General features: G+C 40.6%; 1 protein-coding gene across 1 annotated transcript in view; it reads left to right on the top strand.

The window, feature by feature from the left end:
• The first annotated feature begins 1,869 nt into the window (after positions 1-1,869).
• HERC2 (HECT and RLD domain containing E3 ubiquitin protein ligase 2) overlaps positions 1,870-22,063 on the top strand; it is a 109,602-nt gene continuing 89,408 nt past the window's right edge. The window contains exons 1-4 of the mRNA XM_017818356.1: positions 1,870-1,987; positions 2,785-2,887; positions 12,380-12,494; positions 21,003-21,140. Of these exons, the coding sequence (XP_017673845.1) occupies positions 2,816-2,887; positions 12,380-12,494; positions 21,003-21,140 (325 nt within the window). The 5' untranslated portion in view covers positions 1,870-1,987; positions 2,785-2,815. The remainder of the gene's footprint in view (positions 1,988-2,784; positions 2,888-12,379; positions 12,495-21,002; positions 21,141-22,063) is intronic.

Genomic DNA, 22,063 nt, shown 5'->3' with positions numbered 1-22,063 from the left:
GTGCTGAGGGAGCTGGCACATCAGCTCACAATCATTTTTGAAAGGTCATGGCAATCAGGAGAGGTGCCTGAGGACTGGAAGAAAGGAAATGTCACATTGGTCTTCAAAATGGACAAGAAGGAGGACCCATGGAACTACTGGCCAGTCAGACTCACCTCAGTCCCTGGAAAGGTGATAGAGCATCTCATTCTGGAGGTCATCTCTATCCACATGGATGACAAATGGGAGATCAGGAGTAGTCACCATGGATTCACTAAAGGTAAATCATGCTTGACCAACCTGATTGCCTTCTATGATGAAACAACTACCTAGATGGATGAGGGGAAGGCAGTGGTTGTTGTCTACCTCGACTTCAACAAGGCTTTCAGCACTGTCTCTTGCATCATCCTCATAGGCAAACTCAGGAATTGTGTCCTGTGTCCAGAATGAGTGGACAGTGAAGTTGACTGAGAACTGGCAGATCCCAGAGGGCATCCCAGTGGCATGGTTGGAGGCCTGTCATTAGTGGTGTCCCCCAAGGTTCAATGTTGGGCTCAGTATTGTTTAATTTATTCATCAGTGACTTGGATGAAGGGGCAGATGCTTCCTCTGCAAGTTTGCTGACAATACAAAGCTGAGAGAAGGGGCCAATACCTCAGAGTACTGTGCAGCCCTTCAGAAGGACCTCAACAGATTGGAGAGATGGGCAGAGAACTGTCTGAAATTCAACAAAGGCAAGTGCAGGGTCCTGCACCTGAGGAAGAATAACCCCTGGCACCTGTACAGGCTGACCTGCTGGAAAGCAGATCGATGGAGAAAGACCTGGGGGTCCTGCTGGACAGCAAAGCTATCCGTGAGCCAGCAGTGTGTCCTTGGAGCCAAGGCCAATGGTATCCTGGGGTACACCAGGAAGAGAATTGCCAGCAGGTTGAGTGAGGTGATTCTGCCCCTCTACTCAACCCTCTGAGGCTGGATTGAGAGTGCTGTGTTGTCTCTCAAGAAGAGACAACTGAGAGGAAACATCATCAACAGATATAAGTATCTGAAGAGAGGGTGCCAAGAGGATGGAGTCGGGCTCTTCTTGTATTTGCTAAGCAATAGGACAAGAGGAAATGGGCAGAAACTGATGCTCAGGAGTTCCACCTGAATATGAGGAAGAATTTCTTTACTGTGTGGGTGGTCAAGCGCTGGAACAGATCACCCAGAGAGGCAGTGAATTCTCCCTCCCTGGAGATATTCAAGAACCATCTGGACACAGAATCACAGAATTGGAAGGGTTGGAAGAGACCTCTAGTGATCATCTAGTCCAACCACCCTGCCAAGGCAGGGTCACCTAGAGAAGGTTACCCACGTCAAGGTGGGTTTTGAATGTCTCCAGAGAGAGAGAAAGAGAATCCTGTGTCATGTGCTCTAGGATGACCCTACTTGAGCAGGGAGGTTGGACCAGATGCCCCACTGTGGTCCCTTCCAACCTTACCCATTCTGTGATTCTGTCATTTCGTTTGCCTCCGAGCTACTCCTCGTTAATGACCTTACTCCTCTGACCTACTTGAAAGCTTTCTTCTTTGAGAAATCAACAGTCAACAGTACAGTTTGCACATGGCCCCTCAATTACTTAAGCAACCCAAAACATCTTTTTTGTGTGGTTTTTTTTTTTTTTTGTTTGTTTGTTTGTTTAATCTCTTACAGCATTCCAGCTACGAGTAGGTTTTGGTCTCCGTTATTACCGGCGCGGCTCCGCCCGCCCCTGCCCCGTTCCCCTCCCCTCCCCGCTGCGGGACAGGATGTCCCGCCTCCCGCTGCTCTCCCGATTGGTAGAGCGCTCCGCGGGCGTACCAGGAGCCGAGCTTAGCCCGTCTCCACTAGCGAAGGAGGGACCGGCGAGCGGCTCCGCCGGCGGAGGGGTGGGGGGCGGGCGGGCGAGGGAAGGAGGGGCGAGGATTACCCGGGGCCGAGCGGGCGGCGGTGTAGCGACGCGAGGAGCCGTCGCCATCGCCGCAGCTGCCCGGTGAGTGTGAGAGCCCCGACAGCTCGGTCGGGCTCGGCGGGGAGCGGGGAGGAGAGGGCGGCAGTGCCCCCGCCCCGCGGAGCGGTGGTGGGCGGGCGGGCGGCGCGGGGAGAGCGGCCTCCGCTCCGCATCCCAGGAGGGGAGGGAAGGGGAGGAGCGGCCCCCGCGCCGTGTGCGGCGACCCCTGCCCGGGCGGGGCTTTCCCCGCTCCTCCCGCTCGAGTTCCCGGCGACCCCCGCCCCGCCGCCCCCTCCCCGGGCTGGCCGAGGTGGGGGAAAGCAGCGGCTGGCCTCGTCAGGGGCGGTGATAGCGGGACGTGAGCGCAGGGGGTGGTTTGGGATGGGATGCTCCCGGGAGAGGGGCAGCCCCCGGGCCTGGGCTGCCAGCGGGGAGGAGGGGGTGCGGGTGACCCTGATAATCGCTTTATGTTGGCCTGCGGCTTGCGTAATCTGCGATCAATTATTTATTTCATGCACCACTTACGGGGCTGAGGGGCAGCGTTAAGGCCTCTGGTGTGGCTCAGTGCAGCAGAAGGGGAGGCTTTCTTCCCACGGGTGTGATAGGGAAGGGAAATGAAAGCTTTTTTCTGGGTTCAGATAGTGTTCTTAATGCGTGTTCCTCTCCCCGTGCAAATTCAGGGGATGTAAGCGAGGGAGGTCCTTCTTCATGATACATTTTTAAAGATCCAGTGGAAGCCATCCTAGTCTGGACGAAAATAACCTTGTGTGGTTTACTTCATGTGCTAGATTGTGTTTTTTTTTTCCCCCCCTCATTCTGTGGCCGGTTGGGCTGCTCAGCCAGCCTGGAGAGAAGGCTGAAGAAGGAAACATGTCTTCTGATTCTTTTTGTCTGTCTGCTCAAGCAAGATTTGACTCCAAATGGTTGAAGACAGACTTGCAGGTAAGAAGTTTGATGGTCCTAGTGCATCGTGACCTTTCAGGTGCAGATCAAGGATGCTTTTAGTCTGAGAAGCTGACGAATAGAAGATTGCTCTTGAGTTAGTGTATGGGGTTTTCTGACTACACAGATTTAAAGCTGGTTTTGAAGAAACATTTTGAAGAACTTATTTTGAGCTGCAAATAGATCATTGTCAGTTCAGTCCCTTATGCTTTGAAACAAGCTGGGCTACATATGTATGTTATCTTTGCACAGTGTCAAAACCCTTAGTTAAGTATGTGGCATTTCTGCTAGAACTATAAATTCTTCATTTAGGCTGTTGCTAAATGTCTTGCCTGCATAGCAGCTTTAATGCATGGGAGAACTGAAGCGAAAGGTGATGGAAATCTAATTTACGTTTTCAAGAATTCAAATTAGCTTTAACTGTAGCTCTGTTTATATGATGGGTAGAGGCATCCTTTTGAATTTGCTCCCATTTGAAGGGAGTTAATTTTTTGTCAAAGATATGTGGCTGAAATGGAAGTGGTTTTTGAAATGTACCAGTGTTTGGTGAAAGTTTTCTTTTGTCTTAGAAGATGATCTGTTCATTGTATCATACAGCTTGCATAAGGGAGGAGAATACCATCATGTTTTCCAAAATCAGGTTTGACAAGTGGAAAATACAGAGAAATAGAGTGCTTTGGGTCAGTTATATTTGTTTTAGATGAAATGAGTAACTAGATTAAGTCCTTGTCTCCTCATCTTCCTTTCCCCAGATGGTGCATATAGATCCCTTACCTTGAATAACTGTGCAAGTTCCTGCACAAAACTCTGAAATTCTTGTTGGGATGTGCCAGCCAGCGTTATTCCTTTGTTACAGTTAATAATAATGCTACTGAAAATTTCTTAAAAATTCTGTTTTTGTGACTTTATCCCAGATATGTGCTGATAGTCTGAATGGTTGAGTTGAGCTGTTCATGTGGTTAGACAAGGATTTTTCCCCATGCAGTTGTGATTTGAAAGCAGTCTTTCTCCAGAATTTTACATCAAAGAAGCTAAATTGGAATCAGAAGTGACAGATATAGCCTAAGAGGTTACATTATTTACTAGGTCTTGTATGTAAATGCTATAAAATGACAGGGCTTGCTCTTGATTTGGCTAGATTGGTTCTATTTTCATCTTCTGTTCTTACAGAAGTAAAAGTTTTGATCTAAAGTCAGATGTTTTGTCTAATGTGGTAAATAAGCACAGTAAAAGATGTTTTGGAGATAAGCTTATTAAGAAATATGGAAATATTTTTTTGTTTCCAAGAGGGTAGCTTCTAGATTACAAATATATTGCTTCAATGATTGTTGAATACGGGAAAATTTTAGTTGAAAAAGTGACAACCTTTGTTTGTAACAGCTGCTGACTGTGTTGCCTGTTTTTCTTCTGTATTATATGGGGTGAAAAATGTGACTATTCATGTGATTTGTCAGATTTTTCCTCTTATTCATAGTATCTTTTTTCTGCATCCCTTTGTCATGTAAACTTTTTCAATTGTCATTCAAACTTCTAACAGTTATTTTTAGTTGTGTGTATAAATGCAATGAAATATTTGTTTTTAATGAGTCTAGTTAATGTGTTGTAATAATGCATTTTAATAATAGAAGTCTTAATTTGTAACACAGTTCTATGAATAAATGCTCTTACTTATAAGAGTTCTTTATGAGTAATTACAAGTTAGACTCTAATTGTCAGGGTACTCCCTTTGTTTTCTTCTAATCAAGCTGTAATCAAAATAATGAGATTAATGAAATAACAGTAATTGTTTGTAATCTACTGGACACAAACATCACTTTTCTGGAATCTGAAGACTACCCAGGCTGCCTGGGTATAATATAATTTTCTTACTAGATTAACTGTTTTTTGGCATTACACAGGTCCTTGTCACAGAACTCTTATTTTGATGTATGTATTTGGCATTTTGAAAAATCTGCATGTGAGCCTTGAATTGCATCTTTTTAATGTATTAAATGGCAGATGTCTTCTGTCAAGGGGGGGTTTTGGGCTCTGGAGAAAGGGCTCTTCAAAAGGGGTTTTGGGCTCTGGAGAATTTTTCTATTACATGATTGGCTATTTTAGCTACTGGTTGACTAGCATGACCTAGCTGCATGTGAATTTTTTTTAATAGGTATAAATCCTGTCTCTTAATCCTTTGAGTTCAATGTGTACTGAATATGCAGATCTCCTACCATTCATGTTTTTGCCATCTCAACCATAGAAGGGCCTTATTGGTGTTCAAGAGGCTGTCAGCAGGAGTTGAAAAGATGAACACAGTACTATGAGGGGTTTGAAGAAGACACACTAAACGACTACAAATTATTGTTTAGAATGGGACCCTGAAACTCTTCAGTTTGCAGCTTTTTTAACTTTTCACTGTAAATCATTCCAAGAATGAGTAGGTGAAAGTTCTTGGAGAAACAGAATTATACTTAAGAGACATACAAAGTTTTTAAAACTAACCTTTGCTGTAGCAAAATTTGGGATGTATAGCTAGAATTGGAAGTAAAATGTTTCACTTGGTGGCCTGGTAGTCTCCAAAGTCTGATTTACCCTTTTTCTTTGTCACTGCTGCTGGACAGTTTGCTCTTTCGACTTGACTGGCATTTATTGTGGATTAAACCGGTGAAATGTCTCTGAAAATCATTGTATTCCTTTTTGTTTCAGTTGAAGATGCTGTTGCATTAACAATGTAATACACTATATTCTAGTACTATGTGCATTAATAAGTCTATAATATAGTGGTATTAATATAATAAGGAAAGAATGATTGTAGCGTGGATTGTGTTTAATCACCTGTGTGCGTCACTGTTGCAGCTGGTGTCCGGGCCAAATTTAAATGTTCTTACTCGGTTTTGGGATGTTACTGCTAAGAAACAAAGGCAGTGTGATGTAGCATGTTATTACTGTTCTTAAGAGAATGTTAAAGGTGCAAGCTCTTTTGAAGTAGCAGTGAGCCTCTGGCCTGCAGGATGTACTGAAGTGGTGCAAATGTTAATAGAAGTGTATCTTGACAATACGCTTTTTGCTTATATTAATTTATCTGAAACTAAATAATACTATTTTAGGAAGCCAAAATACTCTACAAAGACCCAGACCGACCCTATCCCGTGACTATTCTGTGTCATTTTATTAACTTTGTGATTTTTGACCTGTGATTGTATAATTTACAGTAACTGTATAATTTACAGTTACTAGTATAATTTTGAAATGCTTAGAAACAATTGTTTTACTAGAAATTCTAAATTTCCTGGTGGAGCAAAATAAGATGTCCTGTGTTGTCTGAAAAAAACACAAACTGTTACAGCAGCTGAAAAATTAAATCAGCTGAATATAAGATAACATCAGTAGTACAATATGTAATCCGGCCTCCGATGATGTATATCAATATATGTGTGTATAACATCGTTCTTAATAAAATAATCCTGTGAAGTCATAAAACAGGTGGATTTTACTACAGGTCACTTTATCATGTGTCATGTTTAACGTCACTAGGAAAGTCAGCATATAATTTCAATTTCTGATTTATTTATTTAGATTTGAATTAATACATTTAAAAACACCTACCTAATTATGACTATTTCTAGTAGAAACCATCATATTTATAGCAAAATCTGTGTGAAATAGGAGATTTTGTTTTAATGACTGTTTCTAAGGAAGACATGCTTTTATTTTAAAGAGGGGAGGTTAAAATTGTTTATTTAAACCTAGGTACTCAGTTTGTAGAATCAAACTGTGCTTAAAATAATTCTGATTAAATAGATGTACTGTACTAATTTAGAATCTTATGCAGAGACCTTTAATTAGTGATGGATGAATAACTGAAAACTAGAATTGCTGTGAGCTAAGGGGATGCATGTGTGTGTTCAAATGGTGTTTAATTAGGCTGCTTATTCTGGATCCTGTGGAGAACTATTGTGCTTACTAGCAGGAGATAGAGGGAAAACGTTTCGTTTTCCTGTAGTGTGGAGAAAAACTTTAGGCAACAGTGAAGGTGCAAGAGCTGTCTACAAGTGGAACATGATGCATTTTCATCAGTTTTCATTGAGTTCATTGTTGGCAGACTATTTCTATCATCATGTTTTGCCATGATGAAAGTGAGCTTTTTAAGATGAAAAATCCACCTTTAAGAGTTGCGTTGGTTTGAAATCTTCTTACTTTCCCTTCAAAATTACATTCAGCATTTTGATTTTTATGAAAATCCTACTCTTTGAACTGGAAGACCAGCAGACTTACTATGGGGACTTTTCTAGTTTTACCCTCAAATCCATTGAAGAAATGTGGGGCTGCTGAACTTTTCTGTCTTTGCTGTCAGAGCTTTGGAGCAGTATGTTTAGATCTAATGATGGTTAACTGTACTTTGCATAGGTGTGATAAGCAGCTGTGGTTTCAGGACATGCTTCATTCAGCAGGGAAGGAAGGAAGCTAGGACACAATACTGACAAAGACAACAATGAAAAAGGAAGCATGAGTTGAATGGATTCAAAAAAGCAAAAATGAAAGAGAGACTTGGGAAAGGACGTACTGCTCTGTGATTTTCTTTGCTATTACTGGGCTGTTTTTAATTTTATTATATTTCTAAAGAGAAACGTTTTTTAATGGACTTTAAAATACCATGTCGATGCCGGTGTCTTATTGTCTAGAGTTGATGGGAATGGACAGAAATTTCACTGCCAGCTCTGTTGGAGAATGGCAGCAGCATATGCCAGCAGCCAAACTAGATACCCCTTGGACTTAATCAAATGTTGTACTAGACAGAATAAATTACTGTTTAACTGCAGAGATGAGATTAACAAAAGATTAGAGTGGGGTCTGCCCAGTTTACAGTAGAAATTCACTTTAAAGTCTACTTAGGGCCTTCCCTTTTTGGTTTGGGATAACTAGGGCTGAGCCTTAGGTTTGTGTGGGAAGTATGGATTTGGTGAGATACATGGCTTTCAAGTGCAGAGATCAAGATGTGCTCTGGGAATGAGAAAGTGCAACAAATGGTGGAAGAGGCTTGGGGTTTGTGAAAGTGAGGTGCATAGGAGATGGGGATTGAGAGGAGGTCAACAGATGCCATGGGAAGGATGAGGGAGATTTTGAGCATGGGGAATGAGTAGGAGGATTAGGAACATGGGCTAAAGTTGCAAGGCAATGGATAGTAGTAGTGGAGCATGGAACTGCTCTTGTCCAGTGTGTAGGTGGTAGGGCAAGCAGGGACTTAAGAGAGAGATTTACATAAAGTACATCTCTGGTACTGTTGCCAGTTGCAAAAGTTCAGTGAAACTTAATTATTTTTAATTTGTTAGCTTACTGAGTTTGTCAAGTTCATCCCTTTAAACATTCACAAATAAAGTTACTAAGGTATTAGAGGGAAAGATGTCCACGTAAATCAAGCAATCTAGTGAGTGTTAGACTTTACAAAACACAGATTGCTGCTCTTGTGCTCGCAACTCAAGTACGTCAGAAACAGTGAAGGCACCAAATGCGTTTTTTGTCTCTTCCACTTCACCGCGGATTACCTTGTGAACTTTAAATAAAGAATTTAGTGGAAGAAGTGCCATATTTTTTTTGCAAAATAGAAGGCAGAAAGATACTTTCTAAATTTGTTCTGAACAAATTTCTAGTTCTCTCTGACTGCTTGGATGTGTTGATAGACTCCTTATAAATTACTGAATGCAATGTTCTGGCTAAGATACTGTAGAAAGAAAAAATACTGTAGAAAGAAAGAAAAGCAGGATTATGTAGTCAAAGCTGATATTCGAGTTTTCTACCATACATTTGACTTACTGTTATCTTCAACTGCTAGTTTCATAGGATCACAAATGGTTGAGGTTGGAAGGGACTTCGGTAGGTCAGCTGGCCTAACTCCCCTGCTCAGGCAGGGCCACCTAGAGCCCATTGCCCAGGACCAGGTCCTAATGTCTTTTGACTATCTCCAGGATATTAAAACAACCTCCCTGGGCCCTCTGTGCCAGTGCTTGGTCACCCTCACAATGTGAAAGTGTTTCTTGGTGGTCAGAGGGAACCTCCTGTGTTTCAGCATATGCCCACTCCCACTGGTCCTTGTCACTGGGTGCCACTGGGCAAAGCCTAGCTCCCTCTTGTTTACACCTTCCCTTCAGATGTTTATATATATTGATGAGTTTTTTTCCCCACAAGACTTCTCAAGCCTAAACAGTCTCAGCTGTCTCTGCCTTTTCTCATGAGAAAGATGTTCCATGCCCTTAATCATCTTTGTGGCCTTTTGTTGCACTCCCTTCTGTATGTCCATGTTTTCTCACACTAAGGAGCCCAGCACTGGATCCAGCACTCCAGGTGTGGCCTCACCAGTGCTGAGTAGAGGGGAAGGATCACCTCCCCAAATCTGCTGGTAATACTCTTCCTAATGCGGCCCATGATACCCATTAACCTTCTTTGTGGCGAGGGCACATTGGTGGCTCATGTTCAACTCAGTCCCCACCAGGACCCTTGGGGTCTAGTCTGCAAAGCCATTTTCCACCTGAGTTACCTCCAGCCTGTACTGCTGCCTGGGGCAGTTTCTCCCCAGGTGCAGGACCTCACACTTGTTGTTCAGCTTGATGAGGTTCTTCTCAGCCCACTTCTCCAGCTTGTTGAGGTCCCTCTGGATGCTAGCATGAGCCTCTGGCCTCCCCATTTCTGTAGGTTAAATGACATATTTCTCTCAAGAGAGTGGTGAATCTTATGATTATGTATTTTTGAGATCATGAAAATAAAATTGCTTAAATAATTTATCACTTTAGAACTCAGTCTTTTCTTTCGTTTTTGACTATCATGTATAGCATATAGCATCTATTTGCTGAATGTTGAGTAGATTATTAAGTTGTCCTCAGTTATGACAGATGAATTGGTTGTAAGAACTGTTTCTTAGTGATCCTTTCAGTTGGTTCCCTTGATTATTGCTTCAAAATAAGTCCAGTGTTCCTTTACTTTCAAGCATGTCTCCTTTTTCCCTTCCCCCAACACACATACTGCTGACAAAATGTTAACTACAACCTGAGTAAAGGCAAAATTGTTTATCTGAAGGCTGCTTATGGAATAAGCTTCCACACGAAGTATTTGGAGAAGGAGGTGGAACTCTCTGTGACCTGTAGTCTTGGTGATTCCTCTATCTTTATGCAACATACCAAGAAAATTACTTTGATAAGAATTTGAACACCAAACCCAAGGCAGAAGAAATTTTGTTTACTTTTCCAGTTTTTAGTTGTGTGAAAGAGTTGAGTGAACTTTTTGCTGTGTAAAAGGATTAGAGGTTAAAGTGGAGAAAACAGTTCTCGATTCTAGTTTGCAGGAATGCTTTCAAAAGTAATAAATTTTCTGAAATAAAACAGTGCTTGAATTCAAAACCTGTAGGCCTTTAGATTATAAACTGTGAGAATTGTTTCCATACCAAGGTGATCTGAATGTGAAAGAAAATGCGTGAAAAGACAATTTATTAGAGAAAGAACTTTAGTTTTTGAAAACTGTAGCTTATTATGCAACCCATCTGGAGGGTTGCCTCACTTGCTGTTTTTCAAGCTTGTATTTTAGCATAGGTTAGCATTTAACAGGCAAAAGTTTCTTTTTTTTCTAATCTATCACATATGAGCCAAAATTAATGAAACAGTTGTGTTTTGCTATTTTCACAAGAAAAAAATTATGATAAATGAATTCCTTAGGTGCCCCTCTAAAGACCACATCTGAAGAAGGAAAACCCATATATTGTTGAAATATTTCTAGACTGAGAACAATGCAAGAAAATCACTTAATGGTGAATGATTTTTTCATTGTTGAAATGAACTATAAGATTATTTCAATTTTTTTTTTTTTTAAATTAAGCCAAATGTGAAGCTTTTAGCAAAACACAAATCTTTGCAAAAGGTCTTTATGCTGTCAAGCCCTGAAGAACAGGGACTGTACCTTTCCGTAAAGCATGGTCACTATAATTCTAGTGCTACACAGTTGATTAATCACACATAAGTTGAATAATGTCTAGCTCACGCTGCATCATTTTTTTCCCTCTTATATCTCTGAGATCAGGGCATAGTAAGTGACAGATATGTACAATGTCAGCCTACATTTTATGCTGAAAGAAAAACTACTAAATTATCAATGTCTGTTTGAGTGAATTTCTGAAGTATGCAATATGAAGTCAAGAAACTACTATAGTCATTTAGTGTGTTACAAAGCATGCAACTTGACTTTAGTTCTTCATGTTAACTGAGATAAACTGGATTAGCAAATGTCTTTCCTGCTGGTGATTGTGTCTCTTAAAACTTTTAATCTTTATAATCAATAAAATAGATTTTATTTTGAGCTATTTCCTAAAGATAAGTGGAGTTCTGAGTGTAATGGTAAATATTTTACGGCAGTTGTGTAAGCAGCATCTGTGTATTACTTCTCAGCTTTGGATTTGAATAGTAGTTACATAACACAAAGATGCTTCTGAATAAGTATTCAGCAGGGTTTTTTTTTTGTAATGTATTCACTCACCACTTTGGTATGCAAAAATATTCTGTTTTTCAGTTTCATGTATTGCTCTCCTCCCTTACTGTTGCAAGTTATAGCCTCGAATTCCCTAGGGACGTTGATACCTGTTTTGCAGCATTTTATGAAGCAGAGAACAACATCCATAGAAGAGAAGTTATCCTGGTCATTAGAATTCTCCAAGGGAGATCCAAATTACTAAATCATCAGGAGACTTGTGTTACAGCCAGTGCTTTTGTGAGCGGTTCCAGCTACCAGAGTCCTGCCGTTTATTCTATTGCGAGTATTTGTCCTCTTGAACACAAAGCTTATTGGGAACTGACCTGGGCTGAGGCAGCTCTTTGCTCTTCTACCATGTGCAGCTGATTTTAGTCTTGATCAGTTCCATAATCTGGTTCTGCATCTGAGAGGAGGCATTGTAGCAGTTGGAGGGAAGAAGGAGGGGCTGTGAGAGATGCCTTGCACAGGAGGACCAGTTTGAATTGGTTAAATTAATTTATTAATCAGTGCCTTGATGTCATCATATGTTCTGGTTAAGATACCTTGCTTTTCAGTTGCTGGTTTGGTGAGGGGGCTGTTGACTTTATACTTCTCTGTTTTGTGACTTTATGCAGCTTGACTTCGAATAACTCTTCCTGAAGGGAAAAATGAGACCCCGTGCCTTTGCCCCCACCCGCTATTGAATGTATGGATAGTTCTGAGTGACCAAATCCACGCTTTTGATGAGAATTTGTCACCAAAAGAAAGTTAATTTTACTGTCTTTGAGCCTATCTGTTTCACACACTTTTAATCTGAAAATAGCATAGCTAGAGAATCAGAGATCCTGGAAATCATTTAAATCCCGATCGTACATACAGACACAATAAATATTCTAGTGAGGTGATATGTGTGTTTTCTTTCTTCTGAGACAAAATATAAAATCACATGTGTTTTAAATGTTAGCTTGAGTTGCCTTGAGAGAAAATTGTTGTGTATAACTATATATAATGTATTATTTTTAACAGCTTGCTTTTACACGAGATGGACTATGTGGCTTGTGGAACGAAATGGTAAAAGATGGGGAGATTGTATATCCTGGAACAGAATTAATACAAAGTGGTGAACTACCTCCAAGAAAAGGTATGCATTTTAATTTTTTTTTTATTTATTCATTTTTTCTTGTGATGATGAAATTGGACTTCAAACTCCATACTGTGACAGACCTTTGATTTATCATCACCTGTCTATATGATTTGCAGGTGTTCATGTTTTGAATGAAATACAATTGAAAGTGATTTCTTAAAATCACTTCAAATGAAGGCTTAAATCTGTTCCAGCCTTCTGAAATTTAACTTCGTAATTAGGCATGTTATTATGAGAGAGGCTTGTTTAGTGGGTTGACCGTGGCCAGATACCACTAAAGCTGCTCTCTCACTCTCCCTCTGCAACTGGAAAGAGGGGAGATCAAAAAAACAGCTAAGAATTCGTGAGTAGAGATAAGAGCTGGGAGAGGTCAGTGACTGATTACCTTCACAGGCAAAACAAGACTCAAAGTGGGGATAGTACTTACATTTATTACTAACAGGGTCAGAGGCAAAGAGTGAGAAATAAAACAGTCTTAAAAACCACCTTACCCCCATGCCTCCTTCTTTCCATGTTCTCCCTCCTACCCCCCAGCGGTGCAAGGGGACGGGGAATGGGGGATACAGTCAGTTGTTTCTGCCGCTGCTCAGGGAGGGGAGTCCTTCCCCTGCTCCTGTGGGGTCCCTCCTTGGAGGAGACTGTCCTTGATGGACCTCTCCAGCGTGAGTCCATCCCTCGGGCAACAGTTCTTCCCAAACTGCTGTCCTGTGGGTCACTTCTCCATGGGGATGCAGTCCTTCATGAATGAGCTGTACCGGTGTGGGTCCCCCCCAGGGGCCACAAGTCCTGCCTGGGAAAAACCTGCTCCAGCGTGGGCTTCCCTCTCCACGGGCTGCAGGTCTCCGGCAGGACCCCGCTCCATCTTGGTCCTCCTACGGGGTTACAGCCTCCTTCATGCATCCACCTGCTCCAGCATGGGTTTCTCCATGGGTTGCAGGTGGGTCTCTGCACCCCGATGGTCCTCCATGGGCTGCAGGGGCACAGCTGCTCCACCATGGTCTGCACCACGGGCTGCAGGGGCCTCAGCTCCAGTGCCTGGAGCACCTCCTGCCCCTCCTTCTGCACTGACCTTGGTGTCTATTTTGTTATTCCCATGTTCTCACTCTGCTCTTCCCTGGCTGGAATTTCTTCTGTGCAACAATCTTCTTTTCTTAAATATGTTATCACAGAGGCGTTACTATCACTCCTAATTGGCTCGGCCTTGGCCGGTGGCAGGAAGTCTGTCCTGGAGCCGGCTGGCATTGGCTCCATGGGACAGGGGAGGCTTCTAGCAGCTTCTAACAGAAGCCACCCCTGTAGCCCCTCCCCATCCACCCGCTACCAAAACCCAGCCACAGAAACCCACTACAGCTTGGCAGTGTCTTTTTGTTTGGTATGCTTGGTGTGTTTACAGCTGAAGCCTTTGTTTAAAGGAAGTGGGTTGAGGAATGGGATAAAGCCGATACTGCTATTTCAAATACTGTTTACAATCTTCATAAAGTAACTGAAAGGTCACCTAAAAAACTGTCCACAATCTGACTGAGAATGTAGTGCTTTTTTCTGTATGTGTGTGCCTTCCTGTGTACTTGAGAGCCGTTCAAACATTGCAACTCCTGCAAATGGCAAAGAAATACATCCATTTAGAAAGATTACTTTGGTAGAGGTGGATTTTGTTTTGTGATGGGCTATGCCAGAATGGAGGGATTCTGCTCTTGCCTTTTTTCCATCTTCATATTATGGTGCTTTTTCGACTCCTTATTGAAGAGGAAATTAAACTGTTCAAAAAAAGAAAAGATTTGTTTCTTAATCTGGCTGAAATGGATTTACCAAATGGTGAGATAAGTTTTGTCAGTAATTTATAAGACCCCCAAATAAATGAGAAGGGTGGAAATACTGCCTTTGGTATCAGTGAACTATTATTTCAGCATCTGTTACTTCCTGAACTGTACTGTTGGATAGGCATGGTATTTCAGACCAGTTATGCTCAATTCCTTATGTAGACAATTTTTTTGTAACTATAGTATACCTTCTTTAAAAATAGGAGGGAGAGGAATGTGTTTTTGACTAGAGGAAGTTATTCCTACAGGAAAGAAGCTGTAATAGTTTATGAGAGGAGAGTGAATTCTGTGTTATTTTTATCAAGAGTACAAGCTTTGTAGGTTATGAGTGGCTGCGTGCTGTAGTAAGGACTAGAGTTATGCTCCTAGCTGTTTCAGAGTTAGAAATCTTTTGTCTTTCTTCTGCTGCTGGCCTTTTTGAATATTATTGCTGATGCTGGACAAAAATACAGCTGATCTTATCAGAAAGGCTACTACAATAGCTTCCCATGAAATGAGTGGAGGTAAGGTAGTGTAATACTTCTTTTTTCTTTGGATTGGCCAGTTCCGTGTGTATTACTAAAAGGCCTTGTAAACTTGATGCAGTGAAGGGAAGGATCACCCCCTAAGTGAACTATGGAAAATGCTTTCCTGTTCACCGAAAGCTCATGAGAGAGGAGTTGTGATGGTCGTAGTATAACAATTCCACACACACCGCTTTCATGTAGCGAGAAGATAACATCTATAATAAGGAAGACTATAATAAAGTAAATAACTACTTTACCAGTGAAATTGATTAATTCATATTTTTGTGCCAGATACTTACACCTTGTTTTTAGAGTTGTACCTGTGCTGGTATTTGAGAGAAAACTATTCTTCTACTGACTTTATAGCTAAGTAGCTGCAGTTGAATTGATACTTTTGTTAGTTATGGTGCTGTACTGTTTTCAATAATTCTGAGAAAGCTTATAGAAAGGTGTCATAATAGGTTTTAGTTTTCAGGGGAATCACTGAAATATCAAGTAGGAAATTGCAGTCTGTCACTTCTGATGCAAAATGTAGAGAGCAGTGTAAAGTAAAAAAAACAAGTGTTAGGTAAGTCAGTCTTCTGTGACTTCACATGTTCATCCACATGGGGACATTTGTTCTGAATAATGATGTGATTTTTTAAAAAATGCTGTATGTATGTATGTGTGACTTCAAAGGATCAAAAAGGTATAAGGTGTTAAAGGCTCTAGGATACTGTTACTTAAAAATACAGAATTTCTGACAGTTTACTTTATACAGTTAAGTCTTTTATGTTACCTTAAAGCATCCAAGCTGCAATCAGGCTTTTGAAAGCTTTCTTATATCCATAGTGGTGGTAGTGATGTTGTTGAAGGCAGACTGCCACTTGTTTCCAGTACTGTATTGTGATGGTTTGACCTTAACCAGCTGCCCACCCTTCCGGGTCCTCACTTGCTGCCCTTCCTCAATAGGACTTCAAAAAGGAAAAGCTTGGGAATTGAGATAAAGCCAAGGAAATCACTTACCAGTTACTGTCATGGGTAAAATAGTCTTGAGAAAAATTAATTTAGTTTATTTTAGTGCAAGTTAAGATAGAATTGGATGTGAGTAACAAAGATGAAAACAACACCTTCCCCTTGCCCTTGCTTCTACAGGAGTTAAGTGTGGGTACCACATGGCACAGGTCACACCTGTTCCTTTCCACAGCTGCAGAGTGTATGTTCTTCTACATAGGTACTTCTAAAACATCTACTACTCTAAATGCTGCAGTAATTTAGAACTTTAAATAAGAGCTTTTTCAGGCTCTTAATGCTTAGCATCAGTGTGAATTCTATTATAGTGAAGTTAGCCTTCATAAGCGCCACTGTGCTGGGCCCTACAGGATTGTAAAATGCAACGGTCTTGCTTACTAGACTGGAGCTTTAAGAAGAAAGAGCTAATCAAGGCTATTTTTGGTCAGTGTCAATCAGATTGTATATTTGATTCTGTTAGGCAGTAGTGAATCACAGAAGCAGAAAAAGTGATGGTCAGTTTGCACCTCTGAACTTGCTTGAATTGAGTTTCGTGAAATCGAGATCTAGGTATTGGTTTGTTTAGTTTGTGCTTAGGTTTTTGCATAAATGATCTACAAATGTAATTCGAGGAGTGGGAAAAGTACATATGAGTAATGAGAGTTATGAAAAACCCAGTGGTTTTATAAAAAAAGGAATATATATTCATCTCAGTCTTCAGACTTAGGTATTAAATTGACTAATTTGGAGATAAACAAGAGAGGTTGCTGTAAGTAGTCCCTTTTATTCAGTCTGTTTTAAGAAGTGTTGACTTCGTACTTTACTCCATGGTAACTCTTTTTCCACCGATGCTGTCGCTCTCTGTTGATGCTATCTGGACTGCTCAAAAGAGGCACTTCATTCTTTCAGTGGATATTAGCAGTGGCAATAGACATGCTATGGATAGCAAAAACCAGTTTGTTTCTCTCTAGGAAGAAGATGCAAGTAGTGTGTTTCTTCTCTTCCATTAGCAAGAACATTTGGTTAGGAATAACCTCTTTTTATTTTTTCTTCATGGCACTTTCAGAAAAACATGTTTGATAAATGTGTTAAACAGAATGTGTTTGCATGTTTCCAAGTATCATCTGAGGACACAGCTGTGACAGTACTGATGTCCAAATACAGGTGCACTTGCAGCGTGGCATGTACTTAAAGGATAATCAGGCTGCCCTTGGGAAATTTGGATTAGATTAATGTCTTGTATACTGGAAGCTATGTACTGAAAATAATAAAAAGTATTAAATAATATTATTCTTACTAAATTTTGAAGTTAGAGAACTCTTTTAAATTTTTAAGACATATCAGTCAAGTACACAGGTCCCTTTTATGGGTTGCTATTTTTTATTTATTTTTGATTCCTCAGACTTTATAGGTGGGAATTTCTGTTTCAGTTAGCTATTCTAAGTTTCAGGGCAAACCCATGAAATTATTAGCCTCATACCTCTGTCCTGCCTTTGGTAAACACTGTGGCTTCCTCTTCTATTCCCCCATTACTGAAAGTTGGACCTTTGTCAGCCTGATGCCATTGAATCCACAAACCTCATTCAGTGTTGCACCTGCAAGCAAATTAAATAAAGTCCAAATGCCACAAGCAATTCCAGAGAGGCTGGCAGAAATGAAATCTTTATGGTAAGAATAACAGCATGTGGAATTGGTGATGGTGGCTGCTGTTCAGACCATGTATGTATCAAACCATAGTAGTATGCAGGCATGTAGGCTGGCTCCTGCTTTGAGCTTCCTCTTTTGTGTAAGAAAGAACTTGTTAGAAGTGAGAGGTGTTGCTTTGCACATCCTCTCTTCTGCTTTCCCTGACCCAGCTATGGGCTGTACCCAGTGGCTCAAGAATTCAGTGCTCAGCTGGGGATTATTATATTCTCTCTGCAGGACAGAGGGAAGCCTGTAATCACCCTGTTGGACAGTTTGACTTCATAAGTGTAAAATGCTCTATTGCAAATTCAACAGATAATTTAAAGAATGCATTTAAAAAAATAGTACACTAGGGAAGAAAAGAAACTTTATTTCTGATTAGAGTTAGGAGGTCAGAATCTTGTATCATCCTGACTTCTATATCGGGAAGGGTGTGTAAACATGGCTTGCAAATGTATAGGCATGTATTCTTCCCTCACAAATAACTATCAATTGAAGTTTACACACACACATATATATATACATACATACATACATATATATATATATATATATGTATAAGAAAACACTTTTACAGAAAACAAATAACTATTTCGTATTGCAGCTGAAATACTTCCTGAATCTGGGACTGCCAAATGCTGATTTAGAGTAGTTGTGAAATACAGCCCTTGCCTAAGCACCCTGTGTGACTTTTTGCCTTGTGAATGGCAACATCTGTGGAGAGAAGTGTTGCAGGCTTTCTCTTTCTGCTGAGAGATTCCTAATGATACCCATTCATTGGCATTTCAGAGCAGCATAAGACCATACTGCAATACGTGGTGGAGGCAACTATGTGGTATTGTCTTTTTTCGTCATTGATTATGAAATGTAAGTTCCACTTCTAGTGCTTCCTTTTCATCCTCCATTTATACTGGATTGGGCTATGGCTGTCTAAGATAATGCAGACATGGTAAACTACTGCTCTCTGATTTGGGAGCTAATTTCTAGTTGAGGATGGTTAATACAGTTGCTCGATTTTGACTGGGTATGCCTACCTGCCTCAGCTTAAACCAAAACATAGTTAAGAGAAAGTTCTTTCAGGGAAATGTTACACAGTTGTTTTCCCCCGTCACAATATTCACACTTCACTTTGAGGAAAACTAAATTAAATCAGGTTGTCACACTGCACTGTGTTTTTGCATGCATTGTTTTGAAAACTGTCATAACTTGTTACTTTGGCCATTCTGGCTTTGCTCAAGATTTCATTCTTCCTGCCCCTCTTTCTGAAATATCTTTGAGTCTCCCTTTTTACAAATCTCTTTCATAAGTGTAACTGAGCTTCCATAATTATGATGTCTGTTTTGCTGCTTTTGATTTAGACTGATACCAGCTTTGTCCCTTAGAGGGCAAGTGGTTTTTTGCAAGTATAGTCAACTGTCTTTTAATGAGATTTTTAGCTCAGCTCCTTCCCACTTTTTCTCTCATTGCTCCCCTTTCCTGTTCATGCAAACAGAAAAATTCTCCTGTGGATTTACATGTTGTTTACAGTACAAAGCTTGAGTTCTCACCTGGATTGGGACCTTCTGTATTTGCAGCGAGAAGCTGGACTAAATGATTAAGTTTATAGCCCTTGGTTGTCATCCTTTGCCAAGAATCTATTTAGAATTTCTCCTACAGCTGCCTGCAGAACAGTGTCTTGGCACAGCACCCTTCTACCCACTAACTAAAATTCCAGACTTTGTGAAGTGTGTCACTAGCTGTGTGGGTGAGTGGCAAAACACAGATTGTGGTGTTACTGTGGAAATATTCTGGACCACTGGGGCTGAACAGTGTCCTTAGTTATAATGGATTCTGTACCTTTAGTATTATTTGCTTGTGCCTTTGAATAGAAGCAGCTGGATTGAATCGCATTTTGGACGTTGTTATCATGCTGATGACTCATAGGCTGTTCCTCAGTGTTTGAGGGAGATGGTTGTACCCTCTATGATTGCCACTTAAAAGAGGGATATCCAAGCTGCATTTTCTTATTCTCAAGTGACTTTGTTATCTCTTTAGCTCACAATCTCAGCTCTAGCATGGATACTGCAGTTATGTCTCTTCTTCCTTTTTTCCTGCTCTTCAATCTTGATCTTCCACCTCCTGAGTACTTCTGTCTGACAGGTTAGGAAATGCTGGCTTTAATTTAAAACTTGTATAATTAAGGCACCCCAAAAAGGTTTATTTGGGATGTGCTATTGTCTATAGCCTAACAAATTTTAAACAAAGAGGTAATCACAGATCCAGTTACAACCAGATTAAGCATTAATTTTCTGTCAGGCCAGATGGAAAGAGTAGTTGAATGGTTTTGTACATTTGATAGGTGTATTTTATTTGTTCTGAGCCTTTGAACTCTCTGTCAGAGTGAGGCAGGCTGCGGTCAGATGTTCTGTGTCTGGCTACAGCTGTAAACCCCTCATTATTATCTTCTGAAATAATGCTGGTACAAATGCATTTTTTTCTGGGGATATGTGGGGTGAGATAGGAAAACAGACAAAATACTAGTGCTTATCTGACATACTGTGACTGGGACATTTAGGGAGGGAGTCTCTCTACACTAGATGGGCAGATTGGAATGGAAGACTGGCCAGTTGTAAGAGCCAGGTGAAAATGGCTGGAACTAAACTCTTCAGGGATAAGTTTCAAATGCTGGACTGGAGTAATTTTGGATGGTATTGTTTGAAAAGAAGAGCAGGGCGAGGAAAGCTGTTGCCCACATGTCCCTTAATTGCAAGGCAAACTTATGCATTGAACTGACTTGGAGCATGGATATGGAAATCCATATTCCCAGTATGAATAAGGACAGATGTCCAGCTCTCTAATTCTACTGTGTTTAGAAAATTAGGACTTTCATGGAGCCTTTGATTACAGAGATAAGTGACTAATGTCTGTGTTCTGTCTTTATGAAAGTAGTCTCAAAAGGATTGGAAATGCTGTTTTATTGCTTGGGCAGAAAATGGTGGTATTATTTTCATTACTTACTGGTAATTACTAAGATGCTGGATACATTACAGATGTTGAAATACTGCTGCATAAAAGTAGTGTAAATGGCAATATATAGCTCTGCATGATTTTGAAATTAAGGCAATTACTATCTTTTTCCTGTGTTGGAAATGGAATATAGAAACAAGTAAATTCTAGGGAAATGCTGATAGTTGGAAGCAAAACCTGACTTTGCATCCTTTGCAGTACTGTGTTGCAAATCTGTTGCAAGTCTTACATGACGGTATCGATATTAAACGTTCATCACTCCAAGGAGATTACAGTGGGGATTTCTGGGTTTTAAGGTCACTGTCTTACGAAATGTAAGATGAGACCTAGCACCTGTGACAGTTAATATGGTGAAATACTGCTTCCCCCCACCCTGTACTCTTAATGGTAGACAGTATTGCTCGAAGCTTGTGGGCTGGGTATTTCACCTTTACATGTCTAATATAGACCTGAATTCAAAGGGAAAGTAGCTTAACTGGTCTTTTTTTTGTTTCCTTTAGATGATAGCACTGAATGCCAAATTGCATCAAAGAAAGAAGAGCAAAATGACAAAGAAAAGAAAGATGAAGAAGATTCTCCACTGCCCACTTACAGGGCCAAATCGATTGTTGAGAGTTGGGTGTGGGGCAAACAACCAGGTATTACAGCTGTTTTGGTTATTGTCACTGAAGCATTACGTGTTTTCTATTGATCACTACTTTTGTAGCATTAGGAAGTAATTGCATCAAATGTACTTGCTGACAGATGGATCTGTTAGGTTAGTGAAATAAGTTGGATAAGTGGTTAACTATGATTTAAATAAACATTTACTATAATTAATTTCAGATATAATTAGACTCATAACTTGAAGAGTCAATTTGCACCTTTTGGCTGCTTGAAGGAGTGATAAACTGACTTGGAACAAATGAAGTTATAGAGTGAAATGTTCCAGTGTCTTCAGAATATTTCTTTTCAGGTGAAGACGCTAAAAAGAAATGGCTTAGTTTCTGAAGCCTGAATGTTGTGCAGGCAATAAAGGTTTAATAGGTGATTTTTCACTTTGATTTCATGATCTGGGAGATTGAGTGAATCATGGAAGGAAGGTTGAAATGGTTAGTTCAATTAACTGTTTGTCCTGCCTTTTGTTGACAGTAAACTTACCCTTTGGTGGAAAAATAGTCTGTGTGTTCACATCTTCATGTGGGGGTCTATAAAATACTGATTTTGATATAGAAGCCAGTTAAAGTTCATGGCTGTTTGTTACTGTAGATCAGCAGTTCATTGTCTAAAATAGTCCATGTTTAAAAATAGCAGATCAGAAGAAGCTTCACTTTGGTGGTTTGTTTTACAGTTCTAGTGCACGATGTTGCCCGATTCAGATGTTGGCATGTACAAACTTCAGAGACATCTGTTGTGCCACTTGTCCTTTCCCCTCACCCAGAAACACTTGAAGGTCCCCAGGAAAAGTATTATCTCTTCAGTGCCAGAATCTGCATCTGTGTAGCTCTGTTTGCTAGGGAAGCTGTTTGTTTCTGTTGAGCCACAGGTCAGCTGCCAGTCTGCTGTCCTCTGCTCTGTGCCA

Source organism: Lepidothrix coronata, unplaced genomic scaffold (assembly GCF_001604755.1).
Source record: "Lepidothrix coronata isolate B3197 unplaced genomic scaffold, Lepidothrix_coronata-1.0 Scaffold68, whole genome shotgun sequence".
NCBI lineage: Eukaryota > Metazoa > Chordata > Aves > Passeriformes > Pipridae > Lepidothrix > Lepidothrix coronata.
Note: the sequence above shows the minus strand (reverse complement) of the source record. Positions and strands in the feature narration are given on the sequence as shown.